Source organism: Anolis carolinensis, chromosome 5 (genome assembly GCF_035594765.1).
Source record: "Anolis carolinensis isolate JA03-04 chromosome 5, rAnoCar3.1.pri, whole genome shotgun sequence".
NCBI lineage: Eukaryota > Metazoa > Chordata > Lepidosauria > Squamata > Dactyloidae > Anolis > Anolis carolinensis.
Window position 1 is genome coordinate 81,889,457 of NC_085845.1, and position 13,952 is coordinate 81,903,408.

The 13,952-nt window shown below is 42.2% G+C and overlaps 1 protein-coding gene across 2 annotated transcripts in view; it reads right to left on the minus strand.

The window, feature by feature from the left end:
* Nucleotides 1-13,952, minus strand: part of LOC100562683 (sucrase-isomaltase, intestinal) — an 89,581-nt gene that overhangs the window by 12,138 nt on the left and 63,491 nt on the right. For both annotated transcript variants that reach the window (XM_062981688.1, XM_062981687.1), the window contains exons 13-16: nucleotides 13,538-13,594; nucleotides 11,581-11,711; nucleotides 8,659-8,747; nucleotides 1,261-1,310 (exon numbers count right to left, since the gene is read on the minus strand). In XM_062981688.1, the coding sequence (XP_062837758.1) occupies nucleotides 1,261-1,310; nucleotides 8,659-8,747; nucleotides 11,581-11,711; nucleotides 13,538-13,594 (327 nt within the window). The remainder of the gene's footprint in view (nucleotides 1-1,260; nucleotides 1,311-8,658; nucleotides 8,748-11,580; nucleotides 11,712-13,537; nucleotides 13,595-13,952) is intronic.

Sequence of the window (13,952 nt, forward strand, 5' to 3'; positions counted from 1 at the left end):
AATAGTCCAGTGTCTGTTCTACAAGGAGGCCCTCTTCTGAGCCAACTGATTGGATTTTCACAGCTGAATGGCATCAACCTTTAGCTGGAGTTGGGCAGGGCAAGTCAGCTGCCCACTGAACAAGCTAATCCTGCCCTGAATCAGTTACTTCCATGCCAAAAGGGCCCGGCTCCTGCTCAGGAACAGTGAGCTCCAAAGTGTCAGACTGCTCAGATGGCTGCTCACTGCTCAGCATTTACCCCAGATTTGGCTGCTGGGAGAAGACCCTCTTTCCCATCATGTATTTATTTATTTCACTTATATCCCACTTTTCTCACCCCTGAGGGAACTCAAATCAGTTCCCAACATAATCAATGGCAAAAATTCAATGCCTTACATGAAACATCACATACCAAACAACAACAATAACAATAAACAAAAAATCATTAAAATTACAAAACTAAAAACACAATCACATACACTACATAAAACATCATCCTCATCCTGCTCCAGAGTCCTGACACAAGTTGCCTTGTATTGAATCCAACCATCAGCCCATTATGATAGCCTTCCAGAGTTTCATGCAGGATTCCTGATCCTTTCCTATCCTAGTACTAACTCAACTCAGCAAGCGTTTGCAATTACAAGCAGTCCCCAAGTTATGAACAAGATAGGTTTGTTCTTAAGTTGAATTTGTATATAATTAGGAACAAGTACATTTTTAAAGTGTAACTTTATCCAAATATACATATGTTTTATCTTTGGATAGCATAGGGAAGGGTTAACAGCCCAGTAGTGTTTGCTTTACTGTATGTGCCCCTGTTCAGAAGATTTCACCTCACTTTCTGTTCTTGTGAGAATTGGATTTTGAAAGACGTGGCTTATTGTGGAAACAAGGATTGGTGAGAAAGCTTCAGTGTAGGCACCTTTTCCCTATGATAACTCTTTCAGGAGTGAATTTCACTTCCAAGGGGTACATTTCTCTCACTTCTTGTTTTCTCAACCCCGTTCTTGACTGTGAGTCATTTGTAAGCCAGATGTTTGTAACTCAGGGATTATCTGTATATGGAACTGGAGAAGTTCACAGAGGTATGGTGACAATCTACTTTTACACCTCCTTTGTGCTTTTGCTCTATCCACCTGGCTCTTGCACTTTTCTCTCTAACTCATTTTACTCATTCTCGGATGGCCTTTTCTTCCTTATTTGTTTTCTTCACCTCTCCCATCAACTGTTATACACACCCTTTATTTACGGAGTTTCTAACCATTGTTTTTACTTACTTCTCTGTATGTATACTTGGCCAGGAAATAGTTCCCGTTGGTGACAGTGTCTGCCAAAACAGAAGCCACAAGACTGATGTTAAAATTAGGTCAGTGAACAAGAAAGAGAAATAGCTTCATTCTAGACAAATGCATAACAAAGAGCCCATGGAGACACAAGTGTTTGGTTTTCCCATTCAAAAAAAATGCATGTCCAAGCTCCTATTTTTATGCATTAAATGTGAACGAGCATAGAAACCTGGAGTTTCTAATTTTTACTATTAATAAGACAATATATTTTTGTGTTCTCTTTCACACTATGTACTTAATATGTTGTTGTGAGTTCACTTTAACTGCAAAATCCATGGAATTCTAGAGTTTTGGGGCGCAGTGCCATCAATATGTCAATGACACCCAACTCTACTAATTTTTCCCACCCCAGTTCAAAGACACTGTCCTGGTCCAAAACCAGTGTCTTCTCATCGCTAATTGACTGAATGAGAGCAAACAAATAGAAACTTATCCTATACACTTATGTAAAGGGGGCCCTCATATATAAATTGAGGGCAAGTTTTGGGGCCATAGATTTTGATATGACCTACTTATAAATTGAGGGTCATCCAGCAGAGGGGGAAAGCACCACTGCTGACTCTGCCATTTGCTATTTCCGACTGCCACAGCTGTTTCTCAACCCAGGCATTCAAAAGGTCAGAAGTGGTGCGATAACACAGAGATTAGAAGCAGGCCTGTAGCGAGGTTTTTTTTTTAGGGGTTCAACCCCCCCCCCGAAATTTTTCAAGTTATAAAAAAAATCTCGTTTACTCTTGAATTTTAACTGGTTAACCAAATCCCCATGCTAAGTCTATGAGATGCAAAACATTAAGAGTCCCTCCAGACACTATCTCAAGCAGATATTGACAGGTTTGTAGCGGGGAGGGGTATGTGCTAGGGGTTCAACCCCCCCCCCCTGAAATTTTCAAAACCCCTCCCGAAATTTTTTTCTGACTACGGCCCTGATTAGAAGGACTTGGTGCTTCTTTAAGTTTCTCCCCTTTCACTACTCTACTCAGAGAAGGAGATGGTTCCTTTTTTCATAAGACTTACATTGAACCATGAATAAATTAACCCAGGTTTTTGAGCTGACGATTTGACTAAAATTTCTAGACTTATACATGAGTGTATAGGTCCATCTAGGCAAGACCGAGATATTCCTAGTCTGCTGAAAGGCAGACCAGGGACTAGAGATTCAGCCTGTGTTAGATAGTGTTACCCCCCTCCTTGAAGATGCAGGTTCACAGTTAGGGTTTACTCTTGGACTCAGCTTTGAAACTGGAGGCCTGGGTTTCTGCAGCAACTAGGAGCACTTTGCACATTTCAGGATTGTGTGCTAATTGCAACCACTCTTTGAGATGTCAGATTTGGCCACTATTTGGAGTACTCTGACATGCTCTGTATGGGGTTCACTTTGAAGTGTGTTTAAAAATTTCAGCTAATTTAAAAATCCGCAGTCACAGTGCCAACTGGGCACCGTACAATGCCCATGTTTAAACAGCTGCGTTGGCTTCAATTGTTTCCACACACATTTCAAAATGCTGGTTATGACTCATAAAGCCCTATTATGGCTCAGCTCTAGGCTATCTAGCAGACTGTAAGGGTCCATCCAGACAGGCCAATATACTGGGACCTGTCTGGGTTTTTACTGGAGAAGTCCAAACGATGACGCTGGTAAAAATGAATTAATTCTGAATAAACCAGGGCCTTCTCTGTCGTGGCCCCCCAGTTTTAGAACTTGCTCCCTAGGGAGATTAGGCTGCCCCCCACCCTCCTCTCCTTCCGGAAGAACCTGAAAACCTGGCTTTTCTGGAAAGCCTTTGATGAGTGATTTCTGTTGGTTCAAGTCATAGAATCATAGAATCATAGAATAGTAGAGTTGGAAGAGACCTCATGGGCCATCCAGTCCAACCCCCTGCCAAGAAGCAGGAAATCGCATTCAAAGCACCCCCGACAGATGGCCATCCAGCCTCTGCTTAAAAGCCTCCAAGGAAGGAGCCTCCACCACAGCCCGGGGGAGAGAGTTCCACTGTCGAACAGCCCTCACAGTGAGGAAGTTCTTCCTGATGTTCAGGTGGAATCTCCTTTCCTGTAGTTTGAAGCCATTGTTCCGTGTCCTAGTCTGCAGGGCAGCAGAAAACAAGCTTGCTCCCTCCTCCCTATGACTTCCCTTCACGTATTTGTACATGGCTATCATGTCTCCTCTCAGCCTTCTCTTCTGCAGGCTAAACATGCCAAGCTCTTTAAGCAGCTCCTCATAGGGCTTGTTCTCCAGACCCTTAATCATTTTAGTCGCCCTCCTCTGGACGCTTTCCAGCTTGTCAACATCTCCCTTCAACTGTGGTGCCCAAAATTGGACACAGTATTCCAGTTGTGGTCTGACCAAGGCAGAATAGAGGGGGAGCAGGACTTCCCTGGATCTAGACGCTATTCCCCTATTGATGCAGGCCAGAATCCCGTTGGCTTTTTTAGCTGCTGCATCACATTGTTGGCTCATGTTTAACTTGTTGTCCACGAGGACTCCAAGGTCTTTTTCGCACACACTGCTGTCAAGCCAGGCGTCCCCCATTCTGTATCTTTGATTTCCATTTTTTCTGCCGAAATGAAGTATCTTGCATTTGTCCCTGTTGAACTTCATTTTGTTAGTTTCGGCCCATCTCTCTAGTCTGTCAAGATCATTTTGAATTCTGCTCCTGTCTTCTGGAGTGTTAGCTATCCCTCCCAGTTTTGTGTCGTCTGCAAACTTGATGATCGTGCCTTCTAACCCTTCGTCTAAGTCGTTAATAAAGATGTTGAACAGAACCGGGCCCAGGACGGAGCCCTGCGGCACTCCACTTGTCACTTCTTTCCATGATGAAGATGACGCATTGGTGAGCACCCTTTGGGTTCGTTCGCTTAGCCAATTGCAGATCCACCTAACCGTAGTTTTGTCTAGCCCACATTTTACTAGTTTATTTGCCAGAAGGTCGTGGGGGACTTTGTCGAAGGCCTTACTGAAATCCAGGTAGGCTACATCCACAGCATTCCCTGTATCGACCCAACTCGTAACTCTATCGAAAAAAGAGATCAGATTAGTCTGGCATGACTTGTTTTTGGTAAATCCGTGTTGACTATTAGCAATGACCGCATTTGTTTCTAAGTGTTTGCAGACCACTTCCTTGATGAACTTTTCCAGAATCTTGCCTGGTATCGATGTGAGGCTGACCGGACGGTAATTGTTTGGGTCGTTCTTTTTTCCCTTCTTGAAGATAGGGACCACATTCGCCCTCCTCCAATCTGCTGGGACTTCTCCCGTTCTCCAAGAACTCTCGAAGATAATTGCTAGTGGTTCTGAAATAACTTCCGCTAATTCCTTCAATACTCTTGGATGTAGCTGATCTGGCCCTGGGGACTTGAATTCGTTTAGAGAGGCCAGGTGTTCCTGGACAACTTGTTTCCCTATTTGGGGTTGGAGTTCCCCCAATCCTTCGCCCATTCCATGTTGCTGAGGTTGAAGATTGCTTTCTTTTTCTGAGAAGACCGAGGCAAAGAAGGCATTGAGCAGTTCTGCCTTTTCCCTGTCCCCTGTCGCCATCACCCCATCTTCTCCTTGCAGAGGCCCTATCGCCTCCTTTTTCTTCCTTTTTCTACCAACGTAAGCAAAAAAGCCTTTTTTGTTGTTTTTTATGTCCCTGGCAAGCCTGAGCTCATTTTGTGCTTTAGCCTTGCGAACCTTTTCCCTACAGGTGTTGGCTATACGTTTGAATTCTTCTTTGGTGATTTCTCCCCTTTTCCACTTCTTGTGCATGTCACTTTTGAGCTTTAGCTCAGTTAGAAGTTCTTTGGACATCCATTCTGGCTTCTTTGCACTTGTCTTATTTTTCTTCTTTGTTGGCACTGTTTGCATTTGCGCCTTGAGTATTTCACTTTTGAAAAACTCCCATCCATCCTTAACTCCCTTGTTTTTTAATATTGGTGTCCATGGAATGCCGCTCAGTAATTCCTTCATTTTTTGGAAGTCAGCTCTCTTAAAGTCGAGAATGCGTGTTTGACTTGTCTTAGTTTCAGCATTCCTTTGTATTGCAAACTCCAGGAGCACATGGTCACTTGCCCCTAAGGATCCAACCACTTCAACTGTATTGATCAGGTCTTCCACATTTGTTAAGATTAGATCAAGAGTTGCTGATCCTCTTGTTGCCTCTTCTACCTTCTGGACCATAAAGTTGTCTGCAAGGCAAGTGAGGAATTTGTTGGACTTTGTACTCTTGGCTGAGTTTGTTTTCCAGCAGATATCGGAATAATTGAAATCGCCCATGACTACTATATCTCTTCTTTGTGCCTGTTTGGTCAGCTGTTGACAGAAGGCTTCATCAAGTCCTTCATCCTGACTCGGAGGTCTGTAGTAGACACCCACAACAAGATCTTTTTGAGTCCCGGTTCCCTTGATTCTTATCCAGATGCTTTCTAGCTGGTTTCCCAGATTACAGTCTTGCATTTCTTCTGCAACGTAACTGTTTTTGACATATAAAGCTACTCCCCCTCCTCTCCTTTTTGTTCTATTTCTGTGAAAGAGGTTATAGCCCTCAATGGCTACATTCCAGTGATGGGAGTCATCCCACCAGGTTTCAGTGATGCCTATGACATCGTATGTGTGGTGCTGTGCTAAGAGTTGGAGTTCGTCTTGCTTATTTCCCATGCTCTGAGCGTTGGTGTAAAGACATGTAAGCCCCTGTGACCTCCCCTTGAGCTGTTTATTTGGGATTATTGTGCTCTCCGTACTTGGTCCTTGCTGTGTTTGTGCAACCCTCCGTTTAGCCTTTTGGCGGTTCCCTGTGGTTGTGGGTAATATAGTGTTCGCCAGGCTGTTGTTCCCCTCCCCCAGTGGATCTAGTTTAAAGTGCGCCTGATGAGGTTTGTGAGTCTGTGTGCAAAAAGATGTTTTCCTGCTTGTGTGAGATGCACCCCATCACTTGCCAATAGGCCATCCTCCTGGAAGAGTAGACCATGGTCAAGGAAGCCAAAATGCTCCTCTTGGCACCATTTTCTGAGCCAGTTATTGACCTGTACTATTTTTCCGGCCCTTGTAGAGCCGTGTCCTACAACGGGGAGGAGGGATGAAAAGATCACATGTACATTATACAGTTTTAGCTTTGTTCCCAGAGCTCGAAAATCATTTGTGATCTTTTGAAAAGTATGCCTAGCGGTGTCATTGGTACCTACATGAATCAACATAAGGTGGGGAGGGTGATGGGGCTTTAGGAGCCTGCTGAGCCTCTGAGTGATATGGTGTATTTTTGCCCCCGGGAGGCAGCATGTTTCTCGAGCCATCCCATCCGGTCTGGAAATGATGGCTTCCGTTCCTCTAAGGAGGGAGTCACCTACTACCAAGACCTGTTTCCTTTGAGGATTGACAGGGTCCCTTTTGTGCAAGACAGTGTGTATGTCCCCTGAAGAGTGTTCCTGTTGAAGTGAATCATGCAGGTGTAAAGTGTTGTCCTCCTCCTCAACATCCCCAGTGCATTCATCAATGACAATCCATTGAGATACATCCGAGAGCCCATTACTCTCCCAAGGATGTTCCTGTTGCTCCTGGTCTACGATTGGGGATGGAGCATTTGCATGATTACATAAGTGTGAATGTGGTGATGCACTGTCCCCGTCCGGGCTATCCCCTGCGCATTGATCAAGGGTGGCCCACTGAGTGGTATCTAAGAAACTGTGGTCCTCCACAAGATGTGTTTCCTGATTGTATGTTAATGTTAAGTTGTCTGCCTACGTAATAATAGACCCACTGATTCGGCTTCTTATTGTCATTATTGTCATTTCTAGTACTTTAATGACTATGTCAGTTACGTAACTACCTCCCCCCAATTTGACACATTTGCCCTTTGGCCTAGATTTGTGTTTTATATCTGTTTTTAACGCTTTTTCTTGCAAGATTGTTTTTATGATGGTTTTACTGATATTGTTGATTTATTGTTGTAAATTTATATGTTTTGATTTGTTTTTATATTGTGATGTTGGGCAAGGCCCCATGTGAGCCGCCCCGAGTCCCTACGGGGAGATGGGGCGGGATACAAGAATAAAATTATTATTATTATTATTATTATTATTATTATTATTATTATTATTATTTATTGTTCCGAATTAATTAAATTCCTGATAAGATCTGGATCTTAAGGTAAGATCCATGTCTTACTATGTGTGGGCCCTGTGGGTATTGGACCCGGGTACTGTGTCACATGATTTCCGGCCCAATCCACACAACCATCTCAGTTTTTTGGGCTCCTGGAGACCGAAAGACCAAGAGGACACACACACCCTCCCCAAACCCCCCAATTTTACCCTCAAAATTAAATTAAATGTACCTGGCTACGATAACTCCTTAGACCCTCCTGGGGTGAGGAAATAATGCGCCAGGCGATGGGGTGGGGTGGGGAGGAAAATCCCTTCATACCAGGTACAAAGTTATGGCGGCCAGGTACGTTTTATTTAATTTTTAGGGGAAAATTGGTGGGCTTCGGGGTGGCTGCATGCCATCTCGATTTTAATCAGGATGGTATAAGCCACCCCTCTCCCAGGAAAGCCTGTTTTTTAAGGGGGGAGTGAGAACAGGAATCTGCACCAAAGCGGGGTTTTTTTACCCGCTTTGGTGAGAATTTAGGTCCTGTCTGGAAGCACCTTGATTCTATATGTACCTTCTTGGGATCATTATGAGAGAGGTCTTTCTCTCGGTTTCACCGTTCTTCAATTCCTTCACAAACATAGTTGATGGAAATGTGAGAGAGGGCCTGCTCACTGGCTGCCTGAGAAGCCAGACTGGCACCCTTCCTGCTAGGGCCATAGCCAGAAAAAAATCAGAAAGGCTTTTCATAATGAAAAAAACCTGGCTAGGGGGTTCTGTATACTTTGGAATTGTACAGTTATTGATCTTTGTAAATCCCCTTGAGTCCCAATTCTGAGAGAAAAGCAAGATAAAAGAATGCCATCATCATCATTGGCAGCAACGTCATTCCAGGATTTGCCATTTAGGGAGACGGCTTTCGAATTCTCAACCAGAGAACTCTAATAACTCAACAAACTACATACCCTAGCATTCCATGGTCTGCAGCTATGGTGGCTAAAGTGGGATCATAGGACTGTAACTGTGTAGTGTGAAAGGGCCCCTAGTGGTACCACTGTCATACATACCATACATTTCCAAATAGTACCAGTGATTACGCATTGGTAATTATGAATGTTTAGGAGATTCAGCATTGTCCCAGAAAAAAGAGCCGGAGCCTACAACCCATGGTATTTCCAGGCAATCTCCCTTCCAAACCAAGTCTGACTCTGTTCATACATCAAAGTTGTGTCTCCCATTCTGCTAAAGCACTTTGGAACACTCACCAACAGATTCACCATCATCCCAGAAGAGAGAGCCAGAGGCTTCACCCTTTTCATCCAGAGCAACAATGAGTCCAAATGGATTCAGGCGGCTGTTGAAGAAATACATTATTAAAAATAATTGAAATGTGTCATTCAGAGGTTTATGACGGAAGAAGAGGTGTACTCCAGAGCTATGGTTCTGGGACATCAATCTGTTACAGGCAGCAGCTGGAGACCCATATGAATTCAAAGCCAATTTAAATTACAAAGGCAATTGATACTTACAGTACAACCTCTGTATCTGCAGAACTGCCATCTGCAGTTTTGTTTATCCAAATCTGACAAAATATGTCCTCTCTAGGCATTTTCTTGGTCCTATAGTGTAACTCTATAGTACTGTTGGGCCAGAGGTCCTTCATTTCAATGGTCTGCTATTACCTGCAGTTTTGCAAATCCATACAATGTCCAGGAACATATCCACAGATACGAGGGTTGTAGAATATATAAAATGGGATGTTGATCACATTGCTATACAAAAATGTAATCCGGAAACACTTCACAGTCATTAAAAAGTCTCTAAAGACCATGGCTATAAGCTATGATTTAGCTATGTTTATCAATATTCTATTACAAGAAAGAGATTCCAATTAAATATTAGGAAAAACTCCAATAGTTAAATAGATTTCCTCAGAAGATGTGGACTCCATTGGAGGTATATAAGCAGAGGTTAGATAACCAACTATCATGTATAGAGTTAACTCTATAATCCTATTTTAATAATATCAATTTTGTGAAATTTGTTTCTTTACAAGATTATAGCAATTACTAGATTTATAGAGATTTGATAGAGGTGTAATGCGATATCACACATTTGTTGGTGCAGATACAAAGATGTTATGATAAAATATGCCTCTACAAAACACAAAAAGAAGGTAGGGCAAATAACAGCCACTTTGCAAATTAGCTGTACTGAAATGAATGCAGGCAAATTTAGAGCACATTCTCCTGAAGTAAACCGAAGAATTAAAAAAAGTTGTTAAAGGGAATTACATAAAAATCACACAGTTGGAATAAACCTTGATGTTTTTTAGTTCCACCTGGGGCAATGCAGCAAACTCATTATTACAATATCGCAAACATTTTCTCTCATGTACTCTGATAAAGAAAGTAGACCGTTCTTCACCACCATCCAAAAGTTCCAATGTTGAGCTTACCTAATCAGGAAAATCAGATGTTCAACATCTATACACATAATAACAGTGAAAATACATATGTATATGTGTGGCTTGAATGTCCACTTACACAGACAGGCTCCCACCTCCACAAATAGCTATAGCTTCCATGGCTCAGGAGACACCAGTGGCCCTCCCTCTAATGACATTGTAGGTTATAGAGAGTACCATGAACATGTACAAGGCCCTGCCAATGTCCTCGACAAACACCATACTGCCCACCACCCAAGTGAAGGCTTTCATACGGGAACAAATTTCCTCCTAGATTTTCTGTTTTTCCTCCACCACAGACATCAAAGTATTTCTTACTCTCTCCATTGCTGTGGAATTCGCATGACCCCGCCCACTGCCTTTCCCATAACCCTTTCCTATTCTTTTCTATGGCACACAGCAAATAGAGGAATTGATCAGCAAGTGAACACATTAGAAAGGTTTGAGGAGAATTCACCATGATTTATAGGAGTTGTAGGTATTGGGATGTATCGCTCATCTGCTATTTGAGAGCACTCAGAACCCCACGAATGATGGACCTGGAACTAACTTGGTACACGGAACCTGCATGACCAACAAAAAATACTGGTGGTCTTTAGAGTGATTTATTGGAGTTGTAGTTCATCTACATCCATAACGCACTATGAACCCAAACAATAATGGACCTGGACCAAACTTGGCATGCATACCCGTTATGCCCAAATTTTAATATTGGTGAGTTTTGAGGGGAATTGGCCTGCACATTTTGGAGTGGTAGGTACTGGGATTTATAGTTCACCTGCTATCAATGAGCACTCTGAAAACCAAAGACGGAATTGGACCAAACTTGGCATACAGAGCCCCCATGACCAGCAAAAAATACTGGAGATCTTTGGGGAAAATTCACTTTGATTTGGGGGAGTTGTAGTTCACCTATATCCAAAGAGAACTGTGAACCCAAACACCGATAGATCTGGACCAAACTTGACACACATACCTGATATGCTGATTACTGGAGGGGTTTGGAGGGAATGGACTTTCCTTTCTGGGAGTTGTAGCTGACCCACAACCAGAGAAATTGTGACCTCCCCTGGTGAGGGACCTGGTCCAAACCTGGCACACAGAACCCCCATGACTAACTCAACTTACTGGAGGGGTTTGAGGGGTCTGACTCACCATAGTGGGAGTTGTAGTTTATCCTACAGCCAGAGAGCACACTGAACCCCACTGGTGATGCGTCTTCGGGGTTAACTTGGCATGATGTCAGTTGTAGTTAATCTACAACCTAATGCATTTTGTACAATTAAAAATTGACTTTTTCAAATAATCCAGGCAACTCCGGTTACCCAAGCTAGTAATAAATATAGAAGCAATCTCCCCAAAAGCAAGTGCTAGAGATCATGGAAGACCCCACAAAGCGGGTCTTGATTAAGACAAGGAGCAAATGGGCTACAGCATCACAGACTTACCACTATTTTAGATCTACTTCTGAAATATCACAAATGCATTTATTTCTGCCGCATCATGGTGGAAAGAGCAATTTATCTAGTTCATTAGGGAAACAATCCAGTCCCATCACATAGATGGGTGGGGAAAATGAAAAAAAAATTAAATCTGCCACAGTGATTTATTAAGTAATTGATGCTTGATGCAAAACACAGACACATTTCCAGGAGGTAATCATTTCAGCCCAGTCTTAAATTCTATCATGTTCTGAAAGCAAAGGACTGTTTTAAGTTACCTCTTAGCAGTTCTTGTGGCTGGCGTTTGTGTTGGCAAAATGTATCCTCCTCGGATAAACAGCGGTATCTTTTCCAGTGGAGCATGAACACTGATATATTTGTTGTGCGATGAAGCTGGGACTTTATCACCCTACCAAAAAATTGGATATAGCTGAAACACTCTTTTCAAAGCAATTTGGTCAATGGTTCTGGCTATTTAAAGCATTCATCTATCTCACAAGTGGCAGTTAAATAGGTTTTCCTCCCTCGTGCATGTGTCATTTAAATAGAAACCTGCATCAAACTGAAGCAGCAGTTTTCAGACTTTATTTCTGGACACTTCTGTTCCTTGGAAACCTATTAGGGAATCCGGAAGAGATGTTTTTGTAATAGTGGAAATGGGTCTTGAAAGTCAGCTTTCTCACCCCTGCTGCTATTTCCTTGCCATGTTGATAGGAAGGAATGTATATGACATTGGCTACATCCTCAAAACATGGATAGTAGGGTGGAGAGACACAAAGGGCTGGATGTGAGTAAGTGTGCACACTTTCAAATCACCTGATGATTTAGGATTACTTCATAAATTTCATAGGGTTTTCTTAGGCAAGGAATACTCAGAGGTGGTTTTGCCAATCCCTTCCTCTAAAAATTAAAGTCTTCCATCCACCTACTAGCCAGCTTCCAAGATCAGATAGGATTTGGAGCTTTTAGAGCCTTTAGGTCTCATATGGTTAGCTATACTTGTTTCATTTTCCACCCTCTTGAGCTACATTTCCCATCATCCCTCACCATTGATTGGAGTGATGGGAATTGTATTGCGTTGGGAAGATCACAATGGTATTTGTTTTTCTCTCCTGTACTTTGTATACTTCATTTGCAACACTAACAACCAATCCTGCCAATTACTTGTGAAAAAACAGATGAATCGTTCAATTTGCAGCACCATTTTCTCAGACTGAAAGCAGTTTTAGGTCTACAAATGGGATGTGGTACTTCTAGTTGTACTATTATTTTTTTGAAAAAAAAAACCAGGAATGAATTATAACAGGGAAATGCACAGAAACATCCTGCACAGTATCATCTTTCTAGCAGTCAGCAATGAAAGGACCAAGGCATTGACCTCTCCAGCCCATCTCCTGTTCCAATATTAGCCAACATGCCAATGCCTTAAATCAAGAAATAGTTTTCTAAGATCTACAGAGATACTCGCAGGAACACCTCAGTAAGCAAGAGTCCAAAAGTGGCAGGCTGAAACCCAGAACCTCAATCAGTTGATGACACCGGATGAGAGATTCCCTCCTGGGCACACAGAAGACTGGGCGACTTGGAAGGCACCACGAGATGCAGAGCTAACCTTACGAAATGGGGCTACAAAGTGGAGTCCACAACATGTGAGTGTGGAGAAGAGCAAACCACAGGCCACCTACTACAATGTAGTCTGAGCCCTGCCACATGCACAACAGAGACCTTCTCATAGCAACACCAGAGGCACACAGCTACTGGTCAAAGGACATTTAGTATAATGCCAAGTTTTTAAAACTTTGAGTTTTAAAATATATTACAGCTTGTTCCCTCGGTTCGCTTCTAACACAATAAATAAAAATAAATCTTTTTGTGCAGCAGTGATATGTTTACCAATATTATCAAAACATTAATATTATTGTAAAACTACGTTGCCTCTTGGATTACGTCATAACAGAGCACGATACGTAAATTCAACTATTAAAATAAGGGGGGTAAAGATGGGAGGAAAACAAGGTTAAAACAAATAGTTCAATTAAGTTCCAGTTTCATAGATACTAATGGTTTTAGTTGGGCAGAGAACAATGATGGGCACTATAATAAAAACTGCTTCAGTGAAAGACATTTTTAGTATTATTTCAAAAATGTTTAAAATAATGCCTCAATAGAGAACAGACAGACTCCACACAAAATATTGGATGTTTTTTTTAAGATGTAGTTTTTGGAAATACATACTGTGTAGTAATCAAACCAGGTTGCGTCTGGGAAGTATACATCCACTGATCTTGCTCCCTGTAAACATCATAAGAAACTGAAATTACTTTATAAGTTTATGATATATCATAGATAACATCATTTGTTTTGCTACAACATTAAAATAATATGATAATTTGTATTTGTTTCATACCTCTCCTCACAGCTCAATGTGGGGTACAACCCAATTTAATTCACCCAGATAGAACATAATGATTTCCATTAGAGCTCTAGAGTAGACTTCTCAGCACCCTCTTCTTTAGCTTTCTAGCTGGAGAACATACCCCTAAACTCTGCAGGAGCACAAGGTTGCCAAAATAGCCACGGATTCTTCAAGTTTATGGGATGGAGTAGTGCAAGACCAGGTTCAGGCAGCCTGTTTAACAGCCTTGGCCAG